We start from the raw sequence: 15,321 nt of genomic DNA on the forward strand, positions 1-15,321 counted from the left end.
ATGTTAAAACTGATTTTTTTAAAGCTCTAGTGACGAGCAATCTGGAAGCAATGAACCGAGGCATGACTGTATCTCACTGAGGGACGTGATGAGCTCAAAGACACACGTAAAGAAAGTCCTTTCATGGATTGAAAAGGGCATCACATTGTCTTGTTTTCTCTTTTTGCGTACAGGATAAGACCATCTCTGATTTGAAAAAGAAATACCAGGAGTTGGAGAAGTTCAAGTTTCTTCTCGATTTCCAGTTGAGTGAGTTGAAAAAGCAGACGGAGCCGCAACAAGAAAGCATCAATGAGAAGAAAGAAAGGATCCATCAAGTAAGTCCTGTGCTACTGTACTACTGTACTACTACTACTACTACTGTACTCTATGTACTCTTCATGCACAGCTGGAGGAAGAAATGGTGAAGCTGGACAAGGACAACACCCAGTTGAAGGTCACCATCTCCGACCTGAAGCTCAAGCTGAGGAACAAAGATAAAGACATCCACAAGGAGATGCAACGAGTCAGCAAATACCAGAAATATCCATATGTTCATACCAGGAAGCAGCATTCCTTTCTTTGCGTATTTCAATAACGCTCGTCGGGACCTGTGTTTGTACAGGCCAGATGCCTGGACACCAAACTCCATCGTCTGAAGGCAGACTTGCACGAATGTGTGAGCTTCATCCAGGAGCCAAGGAAACTGAAGAAGAGCGTACAGATGATTTATACTCGTTATGTACAGCACGCTGATGAGGTAGGCCAGGATTTGTGTTATTCATTCAGAAAGTTGACGTCCAATACCCGGCCAATGTGTCTTTCTTTGTAAGAAATGAACAGTCGGCAGGGAATTCTCCAAATAAATACAATTATGCAAATAATGCTGATATGAGTTTTCCCCATAAGGTGGCAGAGCTCTCCTTTAGAGATAAGGTGAGAAGCACCAGGAGAAACTCAGAGTAGAAGCGTCTCATGGATGCCTCATCCTGTATGGATGGATTTGCTGTACTGCATATTCAATGTGACTCTATGTTCTGTACTACATTTACTTGCATTGGCTTTACTTTCAAGTTCAGTCTTACAGAATGAGGCGGAGGAGGGCATAACTATTGGCAGAGACATGCAAAGACATATCAACGTACTTCCACCCCTATGTGAGGAATGGTCTCACCTTAGCCATCCCCATGAAACTGCTTATAACAGAATAGTTGTGAAGTACTGCATTACAGTAACATTGTGATATCTAGTGACCAGTGTAGAATACCCATCATATATTTGCATGTCTTCTGATTTATTTGACTTCATTTAGCTTTCTTATGCTTGAAAATGCTTCATTTGCAAAAAATAATGTAAAATGTTCTTAAATATGCATATTTTTGACTAATAATAGGCCATATTCAACCAGCAAACAGCATGATTTATTCATATATTTTTAAAAAACAGTGATAGAGTGAAGCCAACCTTGGATTGGTACAAGACAAACAGATCGTATGGTATGTTTATTTGTTGATCTGCACAATTCAACATGTCTGAAAAGGACTTGGAATAACAGCTTAGGTTTAATGCTAGCCCTTCCACATGTTTATGATGATCATGATCAATCATACCATACTTTTTATTTGACACAATATTTTGCTTGACATTTTTCCCCCAATTCCTTTATGAAAAGGTGATGTTAAAATAATCAAGAAGCAAGTACACGTTAAAAAATGCCACTATTCTACCTTGTGTATTATTAAGGGAATAAAACATTTAGAATAAATGGTTAATAAATAGGAATACAATTGAATGAGTAAAGCAAGAACATGAAATGTGTAATGTTTCACTTCCATGCAGTGAACATGAAGAAACACACGTGAAGCCATGGTGTTTTGTGTTTTGCAGGTGGATAAAAATCACTCTGCTGATGTTTGGAGGCCATTAAGATGCCAGCAGGACAACAACGAAAAGACTCCAGTAAGTTTCAAATCCAGACGGTCCAAGTCTGCTGCTGCTGCTGATGACCAGGACAAAAACTACATGAAAATCATGAAGGTAAAGCCTACGCATATTCAGATATTGCTCTACTGTTTGACAAGGAGGATGCTGACGTTTTGTTGCGTGTGCAGGAAAACGTGATGCTGATTGGTGAGATCAATGAACAGAGGAATGAACTTCGTCAGCTAAGAAGTCAACTCAAAGACTACAAAGGTCAGGTGGGCCTTTTCAAAAGGTCCATCACTTCCTCAACCACTCAGAACCATGGAAATCAGGACTTGAACTAAGCGGCTTTCAGATTCTCCACCAAAATAGTACATTCTATAGTATATAGTACTAATAGTACTAATAGTATCATCTGTTTGCCAGATGGAGTTTAGTTGTTTTGCATGCTGATGGTGTGCTTCAAAGTACCTTGACATTACTTGTTTTGTTGCCTTCTAAATCCAGCACATGAAAACATACAGCACACCTGCACTGCTTTTCAGAGAGCAAATACACAGTCAAAATACATGCTAACATACACTTTATTTTGGAATGAAGACTAAAGTAAGAGCACAAGAATGAACTAACAGTAAGTAAAAAAAAAAAAAAAAAAAAGAAATCAGAAGCTGCTGGACATCTTGGTGAGATCTTGTTTAAGATCAACACAGTGCTTCTCGATTCTCCCGTGTAGTTTTTCCATTGCAGCACAGAGGGTGTCATACATCGCCTGCAAACACACAGCAATCATCAACATCAAAACACGTACGACGTCGTCCACAAGTATTGGGACGACATTCCTTTGCTTTTAACTGAAGGTTAGAATTAGAGCGCAGAGAGCAACATTTCAGGTTTTATTTCCAGGTATTTGTACACACTGGAACATAGCACCTTTTGGTTTGAGCACACCCATTTCTCACGTGAACACAAGTATTGGAACATGTGACTGACAGGTGTGTCCAATTACATTAAATTACCGTACTTAAATGGCACTGAACTTTTACACTTAGTTATAAGTTCGGGAGGATAGGTTTTGCCGCTGTTGACTACATTTAGAGGTGAAAACAACATGAAAACCAGATCGTTGTCTATGGGTGAAAATTCCAGCTTGGCCAGAACTGTTCTTCTTGCTAATGAGTGGTTTGCATCTTGTGGTATTTTTTGAATTGTAGTACTCTTCCATGAAGAGTAGATAGTTATACCTTCACTCCTGTCCTGTTGGTTGTTGCTGATGTCACTAATAGTTGTATTGGGCTTTCTTTAATCACCTGCTGATGTTTTCATGTGCAATGGTTCTGATTTTACACCTTCTCAATTCACAATTGTTTGGTTTGTTGTTTTCACCTCTAAATACAGTCTACACAGGCAAACCCTATCTGATGTGAAACTGAGTGTAGAGAGTCAGTGCTATTTATGAACTGAATAAGTGTAAATGTAATAGGATACGCTTGGGCAACAACACAAAAACAGCCTCAGTGACACCTCGGTTTTTGTTATTAATTCCAAATTGCAATTTCCCTCTAAGAAATAATGTAAATCCAATTAATCAATTCCAAAATATGAACAGAAAGTACACTTTAGTAAGAATAATTGTAGAAATAAATGCATGTTTTACAAGTAGAAAAGAATGGAATAAATAAATGAACATTTAACATTATCTGTACTGAAGGCGCTTAGAAGGGACGACATCTTCCTACTTGGCTGTGGATTCTTTCTTCAATAGTGTTTCTCACCTGCTTTAGCCATTCTTGGCACTCGCAGCAATTTGGCCCCATGGTGGGTTATTTAGCAAATTTATTATTTTTTTAAAATGTCCGGGCAGTGATTCAGCAAGGCATAGGGTGCTTAGTTCCACGGCCTATTGTACTACTTTGTTTGCCACACTGTACAAAACAGTACTGGACTGTATCTGACCACTCTGATTGGGTTTCCCTCCTTACAAAGATATGAACATCATTTTTTATGCTACATTTTTTTCTCAATAGCAAAAGGTGGAGTTTAATGATTTCTTTTTTTTTTCTATTCAAAGACGCAGTTTTAAAAAATTCATCCTTTGCAAGCTCTTTGGTCTTGCCGATGATAGAGTAGATAGATTTGTGTGTTGCATGGAGACGTACAGTAAGCACTCCATGCTAGCTACTTGGTAGGTAGGGGATCAAACACACTCAATGTACTAGTATAACCATTCCATGGTTCCTGTCTCTCCATTACAATAAAAGTCATATTTGTGCAAGAAGCAAAAGGTACAGAAGCAGCATGGGATGAAATGAAATACGTATTAGCATACCTGAGCTTTCTGGGTGTCTTTACTGCATACTTCCCTCAGGCTGTGGATCTTCACTTTCAGCTGCTGTGTCTCTCTGGAGATCTCTTGGATTTTGTCTGCCATCTTCTCCCGTTTGTGATGGATTTGGTTACACTGTCTGTGTTTGGAATGATGCAAGAGATATAAGACCAGAGTAACCGACATTTCACTTGCTCAGAGGGTGGCTAATACTCATGGTGGACATGAATGTCATATTCATTTAAGGGTGGAATGATGATACAATGTGGCATCTTCAGTGGTTTTTAGTTTGTCTGACTATACTGAACAAATCAGTGAAGTACAAAAATCGCACAAAATTGAGTAGACAAGATGATTACATCATTGTTTGATGAGGGTGAGTTCGAGAAAGTTCGACTTTCACTGTCTCAGCACACAACTATGGTGCATTCAAGGACCCCCGGGGAACAATGAAACAAAATGGAATACTATGGGCTTTCTAAAAATGTATGTTTCCAATAAAACAACAGTCCTTATTGTATACACTACAATGTAGTCAGTTGATCCAAATCCTGTCGATCCTCTAAAGACGTTGTGTACAGACAGGAAGTAACGTATGACCAGTCAACCAATCCCAGCCTTCAAGGTCAGCTGGAGGAGTTTTGTTTAAGAGGTGCAATAAAAAGCGTGGCTGAGAGCAGCAATGTAAACAATTCGAAAAGTAGGAAAAATATGTAGACAGTTCTGGAATTGGGTGCACAAGTTATTAATTGGTTATTGATTTGTTGGAAATTTGTTATTACAAATGAGTGAAGACGGAAAGAGATTAAAAAATGAGTGTTGCATACTGTACATACCCCAACACATCTTCAACATGTTGCTCCTTGATCTCCCTCTTCTTCTGCCTACGAATGCTCTGCTTGGACTCCTTGTCCAGCTTCATCCTTAAAGATCGCCCCAGCTGTGCTTCCTCGTTGCACAGGTTCTTCCTCTCCTTCTGCCTTTTCTCCTCAAGCTGCATCAGGCTGGATATCTGGACACGTGTGTTAGCACTCACATGTCAGTCAAGAGAGTATGCTTCATTTGGAATAATCAACTTTACAGCACAAAATAGCATTTGTAATATTAGATACTCTATACTGTATTGCCAAAAGAACTTTTGACCTGACCTTATAGCATTTCAGGAAGAATGGTCAGGAATGGTCATAAACACCTAAAGCTTGTGATGAGCCTTCCCAGAAAGAATAAAGAATGGGCAAATGTCATATGAAAGCTTATGGGATGCCACTAAGTTCACATATGAAGGCAAGTGAGCTCATCCACTTGGTAACATTATAGTGTACAGTATTTTGATCCTTTCTGTAGCCTTTTCTTGGTTTTTAGCATGAGTATAACTTTGTGTTACAGTATAATTTACAATGGGGGTTGAATCATTGCGAGTACAGTAATCCCTCACCACTTGGCTATTCAAAATTGCAGTTTCCCTCAGTTTTAATTCATAGATTGTGCTGTCTCATAGTTGAATACAGCCTGTTATTAGTCAAAAATATGTATATTGAAACTAATTTTAAAGAGGACTTATTATGCTTATTTTTGTATTGAGTTGTGGACCCCTATAGACACACAATGACCAGCACAGAAAGATTTATAGTCCTTCCAGAATCTACACCTATTCAGCTGTATTTCTTTGGATTTCGTGGTTCCTGTGAAAACGGTCTGTTTTAAGGCATTGTGTCTGTTATGGTCTGTCACACTGCCAGTGCATAGAAAGAGTTCCAGTTTGTGGAACTGTGTAGGAGTTGATGAACGGTATAAGAGTTGACAAATGGCGATTTCGCCCACTGGCCAATTGCATAGAAACACTTTCGGTTTGTGCCGCTAACCACATAGGAGTTGATAAATGGTATAGAAGCTGAGAATAAGCAATTTATCTTTTTAAAAAGCTTTGACATTCAACCATACGTATTGGACCCTGAATCCGATCCGGAAGTAAAGACAGGACAGTCTGAAGTTTCTCAAGAAAAGAGGTTACTTCAAGAGGTCTCTCAATGGTAAGTAGCTTTAGCAAGTTTAGCAAGCATTTTCTACAGCATTGGTATTAAGTAAAAACCATGGAAAGAGCTACTAATTGTGGTGGCGTCTTTAGGAATTGTAAACAAATGTGGCTTTCCCTTTTGAGGCATTGCTAAACTGAGGTCTTCTCTGTGACATCACAAAAGGAACAGTTTTACCACACCTTTTGAAATAGAGCGTTTTTTGAGTCATCCTTTCAGGCTTCACTTCCAAATGTGCAAACCTCATCTCATACTTTGGCATTGTTTAACACGAGAATACAACATTGTAACTACATTTATAGGTCAGAGAAGTGGAAAGTATTTGATGCTTCAGTAAAGCATTTTCTAAAATAAAATGGCTAACTGAAGTAAAATACAATTAAGGCGTTCAGAATAAGCATTTAAATACAATGTAGTATTCTACACAGGTCAGCAGGTGTCAGTAATGTTACTGTCATGTTTGCATCAGACTTGATGGACAGAACAACAGGCTTTTATTTGAGGTTGAAATATTCTCACCACAGGTAGAGTAATCCCTAATAAAAACACGAGCTACTTCAAACTCACACTAAACTTAAACTCAATTGTGACCCTTGATGTCACTTCCTGTCCGCCCGGGGACTCCCCTCGGGACAACATTTATAGCACATAAGCACAAGTATTTATGTCTTAAATGGCCTATTTACCCTTATTATGACTACTATATTGGGTAATGGGAGCGTAAAAATGACTGGGGGGGGGGGGGGGGGGTTACTTCATGTTTCACAGCTGGGAGCAATTAACCACCATACATAAATGAGGGATTACTGTACAATATATGAAGGAATTGGAAATGTATACAGTTGAAATATGTTGGACCAAGATATTAAACTAATAATAATAAGATGTTGAAAACCACCTTAGCATATCTTGAGCACCACTGCAGTGGTTTTATAGTGTTTAACAGAAAAGCTAATTGTTGATCATATCATCACCACATTCTGGAATGGTTACATATGTTCATGCTTATGTGTCCATACCTCCTCCTGCCACTGCTTGCTGTTGTTCATGCTGCTTTCCAGGTCCTGCAGCAGATTATGCATTTGCTGGATCTCCACATCGGTGTAGCCCACTCTCTGCACCATGTTTTGCAGCTCCACGACACACTCATCGGTTTGTTCCTGATAAAACGTTCATATTTGTAAGACTTGCAAATGCACGTCTCTCTCATTCGCCGTCTCGTCAAACAATTTAGCACTCACGATGGAGCTCTTAATGTTCTTGACGTTTGTCCTCATGATCTCCATTTGGCTCTTCAGCTCCTCTGGTGATTCGACAATTTGAGACTTACACTTGGCTATGTCATCCTTCAGGTTGCAAACATCCGTCTTCATCTGGGCCTACACACACACACAACGCTAAAGTACACTAGTCGAGTTTGGCACAAGCTTTGTCGTGATAGTTTGGTGTCATACCAGTTTATAGGTTTTTTCTGCATTGATGCTTTTCCACTCTGTGATGCTATCCTTCTTTGTATTCTGAAAGACAATGGTCAAGTCCGTCAGTACAAGAAGTGTATTTCTGCATGCAACCGTTTCTTCATCACCTACCACTTCCTGGTATTCATGCATTGTGGTGGCTTGCAGCTCCGAGAAGGCAGCTGCCAGCTCGTCGGCCTCAGCCTTCTGCTCAGGAGGGATGGTCCTGATCAAGTGCACAAATCAAGCGATTACAAGGCTGACGTCGGTGACAGTGTAGTCTTCGATTAACCAAACATGATGTGAGTTTCAGTGCAGACAAATTCAAGTGTGAACGCAATCATCCCAACCACCACTGAAAGTTTAAATTTTTCTCCGTAATTTTTTTCCCCTGCAGAAAACATGTACCACTGTTAGAAAAAGCCCATGTTTACAAACATACATATTTGTCTTAGTGCAATGATAATGTTTTTTCATTAAGCCATAACATTTTAAACCTGTACTGTGCATTTAGCTTGTCTGTCACTCGTGAACAATGGCAATCGAGGAGAGAAGCTGATCTAATGATTGTAAGTCACATAAATTGCAAATGTAGATCTGAAATCAGAAGAGAACATCAATGTCACTTTTTTTTGCAGTCCTAAAAAATAGGAGTCAAATGATGTGGTTCCATCACTAGCATGTCACAAATGCTGCTCCATCAGGTCCTTACTTTATGCACATGTTTTGATATGATGGTAAAACACCATCATACCAATATGAAACTGTACCAAAGTGTATCTAGTATTTATTTGTACTTTTTGGGTCTGGACCAGAGCACTGAATTACACATATGAACACAGCCGTCGAGAGAGCAGGTTTACTTTAGACAAGATTCCGATTCCAAGTAACCGACTGTAAATCTTCCACTTATTGTCAAGTTGTAGTTTCTTACTCTTACTCAGGTGACTACAAAACAGAACGTGTGCCTGTTTGGCGCGTGCCAGTCCAGTGTTGGTATGATGGCATTCATAGTGTGTACATAACCATGTTTCATCAAGGCTTACGTCAGCATCTCTATTTTTGTTTCTGCTTCTTGGTTTTCTTTTGCATATGCTTGCATCCTGTCCACATCTGCCCTCTGTCAATAAACACAGAAAAAAAAGTTAGTTCTATATCCTAAGTAGTGCATATTCCTGTGATACTGACCCCACTTTATTTTTTAGTTATCGTAATGAAGCAAACACATCTGGTATTGTCAGCATGAAATATTTAGAAACATTTAAATGATTCTCAACAATATACTGTAGTGTTTTGTATGTAGTAAATTAATATCTAAGTATGAGGTCACAGCTAGAAAACTATGTCATTTTGTATGCTTGTTAGGTCAAGTACAGTTCTACTCATTGTAGAACTAGTATGTAAATTGTTTCATTTGACAATTGATATTGGTAGGATGCATTGATAAACTACTGGTCTTATCAAAACACTGCTATTGGTAGTAACAATTGGGGTTGGACTGCACATAGACACTGTAGACAGGTCAAAAGACGAGACGTCTTAATTCCACTGTCCTAAGAATATGTATTAGGTCAAAAATGAATGAACATTTAACACGTACATGTACAGAAATATGCAGGCGACACGGCCATCGTGGGATGTATCAGGAATGGACAAGAGGATGAGTACAGAAAACACTTAGTCAGCTGGTGCGATGCAAACCACCTGCACCTCAACACCACCAAAACCAGGAAAATGGTTGTGGACTTTAGGAGACAGCAGACGCCGCTTGCAACCACTTGTTCAGCTTTCTCTTGTTCAGAGTGGCACTGCCGTGTCCTCCAAACATTATGTTTTTACAGACCTTTAGATTTCCACCTCAGTCAAGTTCCGCTTCTTTGTCTTCGGCCAGCTGCCATGAACCAGGAGAACTGACTGAAATGTAATCAAAAGGTCCATGAATATGGACGCCGCATTCATGAGCCACTTTGTATTGACCATTTACTGGAGAATTGAAGCTGTGGACAGAGTGTGATGTGAGGTGGAGTTGCATACACACATTTGGACAGAAGGTGAAGCACAAATTGTGTGAATGTGTGTGTGTGTGTGTGTGCCACTTTTTGTATTTATCACACCTACTTTTATAAATGGACCTCATTTATACACCTGGTTGGTGGAAATCCTACTTGCTTATTTTGCATAAGTTTGAAATCCTTGTGCAGATTTTTGGTAGTTGAAAATAGAGTCAAACACACTCACAAACAAAGACTTGGTAAATAAATGACACATACAAACTTGTCGTGCTTCTCCTGCGTCATATTCAGTCTCATCTTTCTGAACTGCAGAAAGTTCATGATGGCACTTAAAATAGTAAGCTGTTTCTGTTTCTCTGAAAAGGATGAACAAAAACACGACCTGGTTACGCTTCAGAGATCAACTGCTTTCAGTAAAACACACAAATGTACACTGTATTGTCCTTACACGTGGTAAGCAAATGTCATTTGGCATGTAACTACAAGTGCAATAAACAGCACGTGTAGAATTACCATATGTTAGAAATATACAGGTGCTACACCAGTTACAAACACGTTCTACTCCTACCTAGACTGTGATGCACACTATCTGTCAAAAGTTTGGACACACTTCCTCATCCTATTGCATTGGAAGGTTTTGACGGTCTATGTAATTGAGTTTTAATGTAAGCCAGAATTTCTACCTAAATGAATTCCGAAGGACATACAATAGTCATAAAAAGGTGTGATTAACATATAATATACAATATATACATCCCTGTATACAATATACAGATCATACAGATGCTATACTGTACTGATTATGATAAATAAAGGTGTAATGAACATTTGGTACTATATTAACAAACATAATATGGGTGGATATAGATGTAGTATGCTATAAATATACTCTACAGATTGTCATATCCATATTCATTCAGTGCATGAATATATATACACATTATGGAGATGTATATTGTGAGATATACTTACTTGGTGCGAGAAGGTCATTCAGTGAAAAGTCATACACGAAACACATCGGCAGAAACTGTTGCCTAAAAGAACAATACATCATCAAAAAGAGGTATTGATTCAATATTATTGTGCATGCAGGTCTTTCATAGTATAGAATAGGGGTGTCATGAGACGCCCAACTCATGAGACGACACGATGCACAAGATGGGGTCCATGACGAGAAGAGATGAGATTTTAACATTAATTTTAAGGAAAAAAGTACAGTGAAAAAATATCATGGGACAAACCGTATCACAAAAACAATGCAGGTGTGTTTTGAAATGTTTATTGTCCCACAAGTGTCCCCATTACTGTCAAACTTTTTTAGACCAAATAACCATTGTTATGACAATATTTAACAATAATAATAATAACTGTCCAGCTGTCCTTTGAATTTTTAATTAACAAACATACCGATAATAGACAAAATTGTTGTGTTTTACTAGGTATTAGGGCTGTCAATCGATTCAAATATTTAATCATGATTAGTCACATAAACATTTGTAAATAACTACATCTAGCTGCTCCAATAATAATATCGCTGTAGCTTGATTAATAAAGTCAGTTATGTAAATGGAACACTCTTGGCGTTGGATGCACAGAAAAGGGAAATAAATATGTGTTCATGTTTCACATAAGGATTGTGAATGATGGGCAAAATTCCAATATTAAAGTGCAAGTTCCCTTTTAAATAAAATTGATCAAATGTATATTTACTACAGCTTCTACTTGGACATCAACAAGTAGCAAGGATCTCCTGGTAAACTGATGTTTAAAATATACAACAAACACTTGTAATGTAGCCATGTAATCCCATACAATACTCACATGCGTATGTAGATGCTCATGATAGCAGTTGTCACCTCATGGTACATTGGGAACTGGATGTTTTCCACGAGTGGAACCTGTGGTACAATAATGATATGTATTCAGAGTAAATTTACGTATGGATACGCCAATTCAGACGCTGGGTGAGGTAATATGAGCAGTTCATTCTCCTCGAGTCTCCTTCAGGGGCATATAGATTAGTTGGCCGTTGCCACGTTGTGCTTCCATTTTCACAGCTTCATATATCAATATCATATCTATATCAATATTATAATGATTAAATCTGCTGTTTCATGGTTTGAAACAAACTTATGTAAATTAAGTATAAAGACGGCTAGTTCATTAAAAATATAAGGCATTCAGAAAACACAATGATAGGTAAGTTGCACTACGTAGAATTCTGCACTGAAACATAAGAAACCTACAAAAATATGTCATTTATAACCATAACGTTCAACACCATGACGTGTATCCGCTGCACCGTTGTATCAACAATGCTGCAACAATAAAATGCCAGCGTGAAACACCAGGGCGGCTGACGGATAAACTCATTCTGCAGTAAGATGTACACATCTTTCATAATTGCCAGCCATTGTATTTGAAGTCGCTGTGTTGTGTAGATTGTGTGGAAAAGTTACATGTTTGACTGTACCGATCGCTCCATTAACACCATGCGGAAATGTGATTTTTCTCATTTACTTGTTTATTATTGCGTTACTAAGTGATTAGTGGTGTCATTGGCTTAGCTTTTTGTTGCGTTACCTTCATGTCGGCTGTTCTTTCTAAATAATTGTCTCTGTTTAATGGTTGCAATCACGTGAACTGAACTAAGAAATAAACTTTCACCAACGAGACTCAAGGATCTCTCAACTTGCTCTTAGTAACAAAGTACTTTTTGGAATTGACAGGCAGGCCTTTGCTGACAAACGATGATTGAATTCTGTATAAGATGAACTGGAACAAAACGCCACCCTGGCCACATTTAAGAGAGCAATTTTGCTTCAAGTTTGTTTTTTTCCAGACAGAGCGAACAAGCAGCATATAAAAAGCTGGCAAATACACACATAGAGGTAAGTTAAATACTAGTTGTGTACTTTACTAGTTTATTAAGATACTATGCAGACGTTGTACCCCATTAGACACCTAAGTCACGAGAAAAGATTATGCATGAGATTGGGTTCGAGAACGAGACGAGACTTTAACATTCATTTCACGAAAAGTACAATGAATTTATTTTTATTTTATTTCTCCATTGTTGCAATTTCCCCCCATAACTACTGTATTCCTGAGCTCTTAATGTCACCTTACATGTTCAACCTGCAGGAAGTTTTGTACACTCCATTTTAACAGCATGACAGCAACAGTAACATTGGTAACGGCAATGTTAGCAACAGTGACATTGGTAACTGCAATGTTAGCAACAGTATAATTGGTAACTGCAATGTCAGCAACAGTATCATTGGTAACTGCAATGTTAGCAACAGTATCATTGATAACTGCAATGTCAGCAACAGTATCATTGGTAACTGCAATGTCAGCAACAGTATCATTGGTAACTGCAATGTTAGCAACAGTATCATTGGTAACTGCAATGTTAGCAACAGTATCATTGGTAACTGCAATGTTAGCAACAGTATAATTGGTAACTGCAATGTCAGCAACAGTATCATTGGTAACTGCAATGTCAGCAACAGTATCATTGGTAACTGCAATGTTAGCAACAGTGACATTAGCATGTGTCAGTAGTCAGTACTTACCATGGAGTGGCATTCAGGTCTGAAACGATACAACAGATGCAGCACTCTCATGTAGAGCATTTGAATCACTTCTGGCTGGAAAAGACCGATTTAGAATTGTGTTAAAATTATATAATGTACAACATAAGTTTAGCATACAAAATGTCGTTTGGCTTCCTTCCATGAAGCCAAAACTCAATTAACCCTTACACTATTTCACTTTTCTCATACTCAGTTTAATAAGAGGCACTACGTCATAAAATTATTATTAAAGATGTCCCAATTACGTCCTGCTTTTAAGGCAAATTGGCTTCATTTGGACTCTTCGTTTTCTCTCACATCGCTGTAACGTTTCTTACTTGAAACCTTTGAGCTTTAAATGTAAATACAATAGATAATCCATGTGCTATCTAACACAACATAACAAATGTGAGGGATCATCTGTATGGACAAAGAAAAGCAAAAAGAAGTTACCTTGGGAGAAGGAGTCAAGTCGGACTTGCTGAAATGTTTCGCCTCTTGCCCAGTAAGCACCTCTGATCGATAAAAGCTTACTATGGCATCAGCCGTGTGAACAGGAAAAGTGTTTTCCGACATTTTATCCTCGTACTTTCAGCACAAATACACGAATACAAGAACTCAAATACAAACTATTGGCGCCCAAATCTACTTTCCAGTACCGTTGCAAAGCTCAGCATCTTATTGGTGAGTTTTCTTCTTCGTTTGCTTTTCTTCTTATTCGACAACTTGCACTTAGGCGCAATAGCGCCATCGTTCGAGAGGCAGTGTTGTTGTTCATTCATTCATTCATTTTCTATACCGCTTGTTGTTTTTAATTGCAACAAACACAACATACATACACACAAACTTGGTCTCACAGAAATTATTCATACATAAAAAAACTAATAATACACATAAATGAATTAATAAGGCAAAGTTAGGTTCAAAATATGAATTGTGTGAAGTAAGTCCACTGCTTGTTTTTTGTCCATGAATTTAAGGGGACAAACGTTTTTAAGGCTGGTTTTGTTAACAACATTTGTGAATGGAAAATGTACCCCAAATAATGATTACATTTAAAATCTTCATACATTTTTTGCCTCTTTCTATTCCCAAAAATAATATCACTTACAATGCATTCAGACGGGTTTGGAATTTGGGGAAAAATCCAATCATGTACAATTTTGTACATCTTAGCGACGCTAATACTTCATTATGGTTTATTTTGATATATCATGCTGTGAGTATATTCTGTCAGTTAATTAGTCGAAATAATATTTATTTCTCTCCTTAATATGACATAGTCACGTGGTTCCCGTCGGTCCAATAGTAAACGACAGTAAACTATTCCATACAACCCCATGACAAACGTCTTATACAACAACGAAAACAATGAACAGACAATATGAAGCGCACATACGTTGTTGCAATACTTCGTTAAAAAAGTGGCAGTGCGATCAGCAATTTAAAAGCAATCTCGAGCGCGCCTCGACAAACTACTTCCGTTCTGTTGTGCCAGCAACAGTAACGCGACCGCCATCTAGTGAGGCGGAGCGTGAACTACACCATTCAGCTGCCATTTGTAAAAGCATACGACACAACCGACCTTTCACAACTCCACATGCAGACGAGTGACGATATAAAACACGCCAATTGTTCATTTAATGCTATACAAGCGGAAAGTAATCAAAATGGTCTCCGTATCAAGACTCATAAATCACCAAGAGGCACGAGCGACATCTACCGGTGAACACAACAAACATAATTTGATCAGACATACTAGTTTTTGATTCAAGTTAAAAGTAAAATTAGGTCGACTGGAAGAAAGGGGAAATTGCGGTAGTTGTGATGTGCGCACATGACATTTTATATACGTCACTACCGAATTTCCTCGATTACCGCTCCTGTGTAGCCCCCACGCTTTGTGATCTGAACAATATGGCGGCGTGAGTTGGACTTCCGGGTCACAGTAACAGCATGGAGGTGCGAGAAAACGCACAAGGGGATTGTATCGGCAGTTACTCACAGAAAGCGGAC

At 38.4% G+C, this 15,321-nt stretch overlaps 2 protein-coding genes across 8 annotated transcripts in view; one reads left to right on the forward strand and one right to left on the reverse strand.

The window, feature by feature from the left end:
- The window catches only part of cfap57 (cilia and flagella associated protein 57), a 20,143-nt gene extending 14,831 nt beyond the window's left edge, over window positions 1-5,312 (forward strand). For all 7 annotated transcript variants that reach the window (XM_058054774.1, XM_058054772.1, XM_058054775.1 and 4 more), the window contains 5 exons: window positions 174-317; window positions 389-505; window positions 605-739; window positions 1,867-2,016; window positions 2,091-5,312. In XM_058054774.1, the coding sequence (XP_057910757.1) occupies window positions 174-317; window positions 389-505; window positions 605-739; window positions 1,867-2,016; window positions 2,091-2,246 (702 nt within the window). In that variant the 3' untranslated portion in view covers window positions 2,247-5,312. The remainder of the gene's footprint in view (window positions 1-173; window positions 318-388; window positions 506-604; window positions 740-1,866; window positions 2,017-2,090) is intronic.
- Window positions 2,471-15,217, reverse strand: nuf2 (UF2 component of NDC80 kinetochore complex). Its single transcript, XM_058054780.1, has 13 exons — window positions 13,759-15,217; window positions 13,306-13,380; window positions 11,549-11,625; window positions 10,700-10,761; window positions 9,986-10,083; window positions 8,762-8,835; window positions 7,848-7,941; window positions 7,713-7,775; window positions 7,500-7,637; window positions 7,278-7,418; window positions 5,062-5,237; window positions 4,229-4,364; window positions 2,471-2,671 (listed from the first exon to the last, which is right to left on the reverse strand). Exons 1-13 carry the CDS (start codon window positions 13,879-13,881, stop codon window positions 2,564-2,566), a joined length of 1,365 nt encoding a protein of 454 aa, XP_057910763.1. The 5' UTR covers window positions 13,882-15,217; the 3' UTR covers window positions 2,471-2,563.
- Between the last annotated feature and the right edge of the window lie 104 nt (window positions 15,218-15,321).

Source organism: Doryrhamphus excisus, chromosome 18 (genome assembly GCF_030265055.1).
Source record: "Doryrhamphus excisus isolate RoL2022-K1 chromosome 18, RoL_Dexc_1.0, whole genome shotgun sequence".
Lineage (NCBI taxonomy): Eukaryota > Metazoa > Chordata > Actinopteri > Syngnathiformes > Syngnathidae > Doryrhamphus > Doryrhamphus excisus.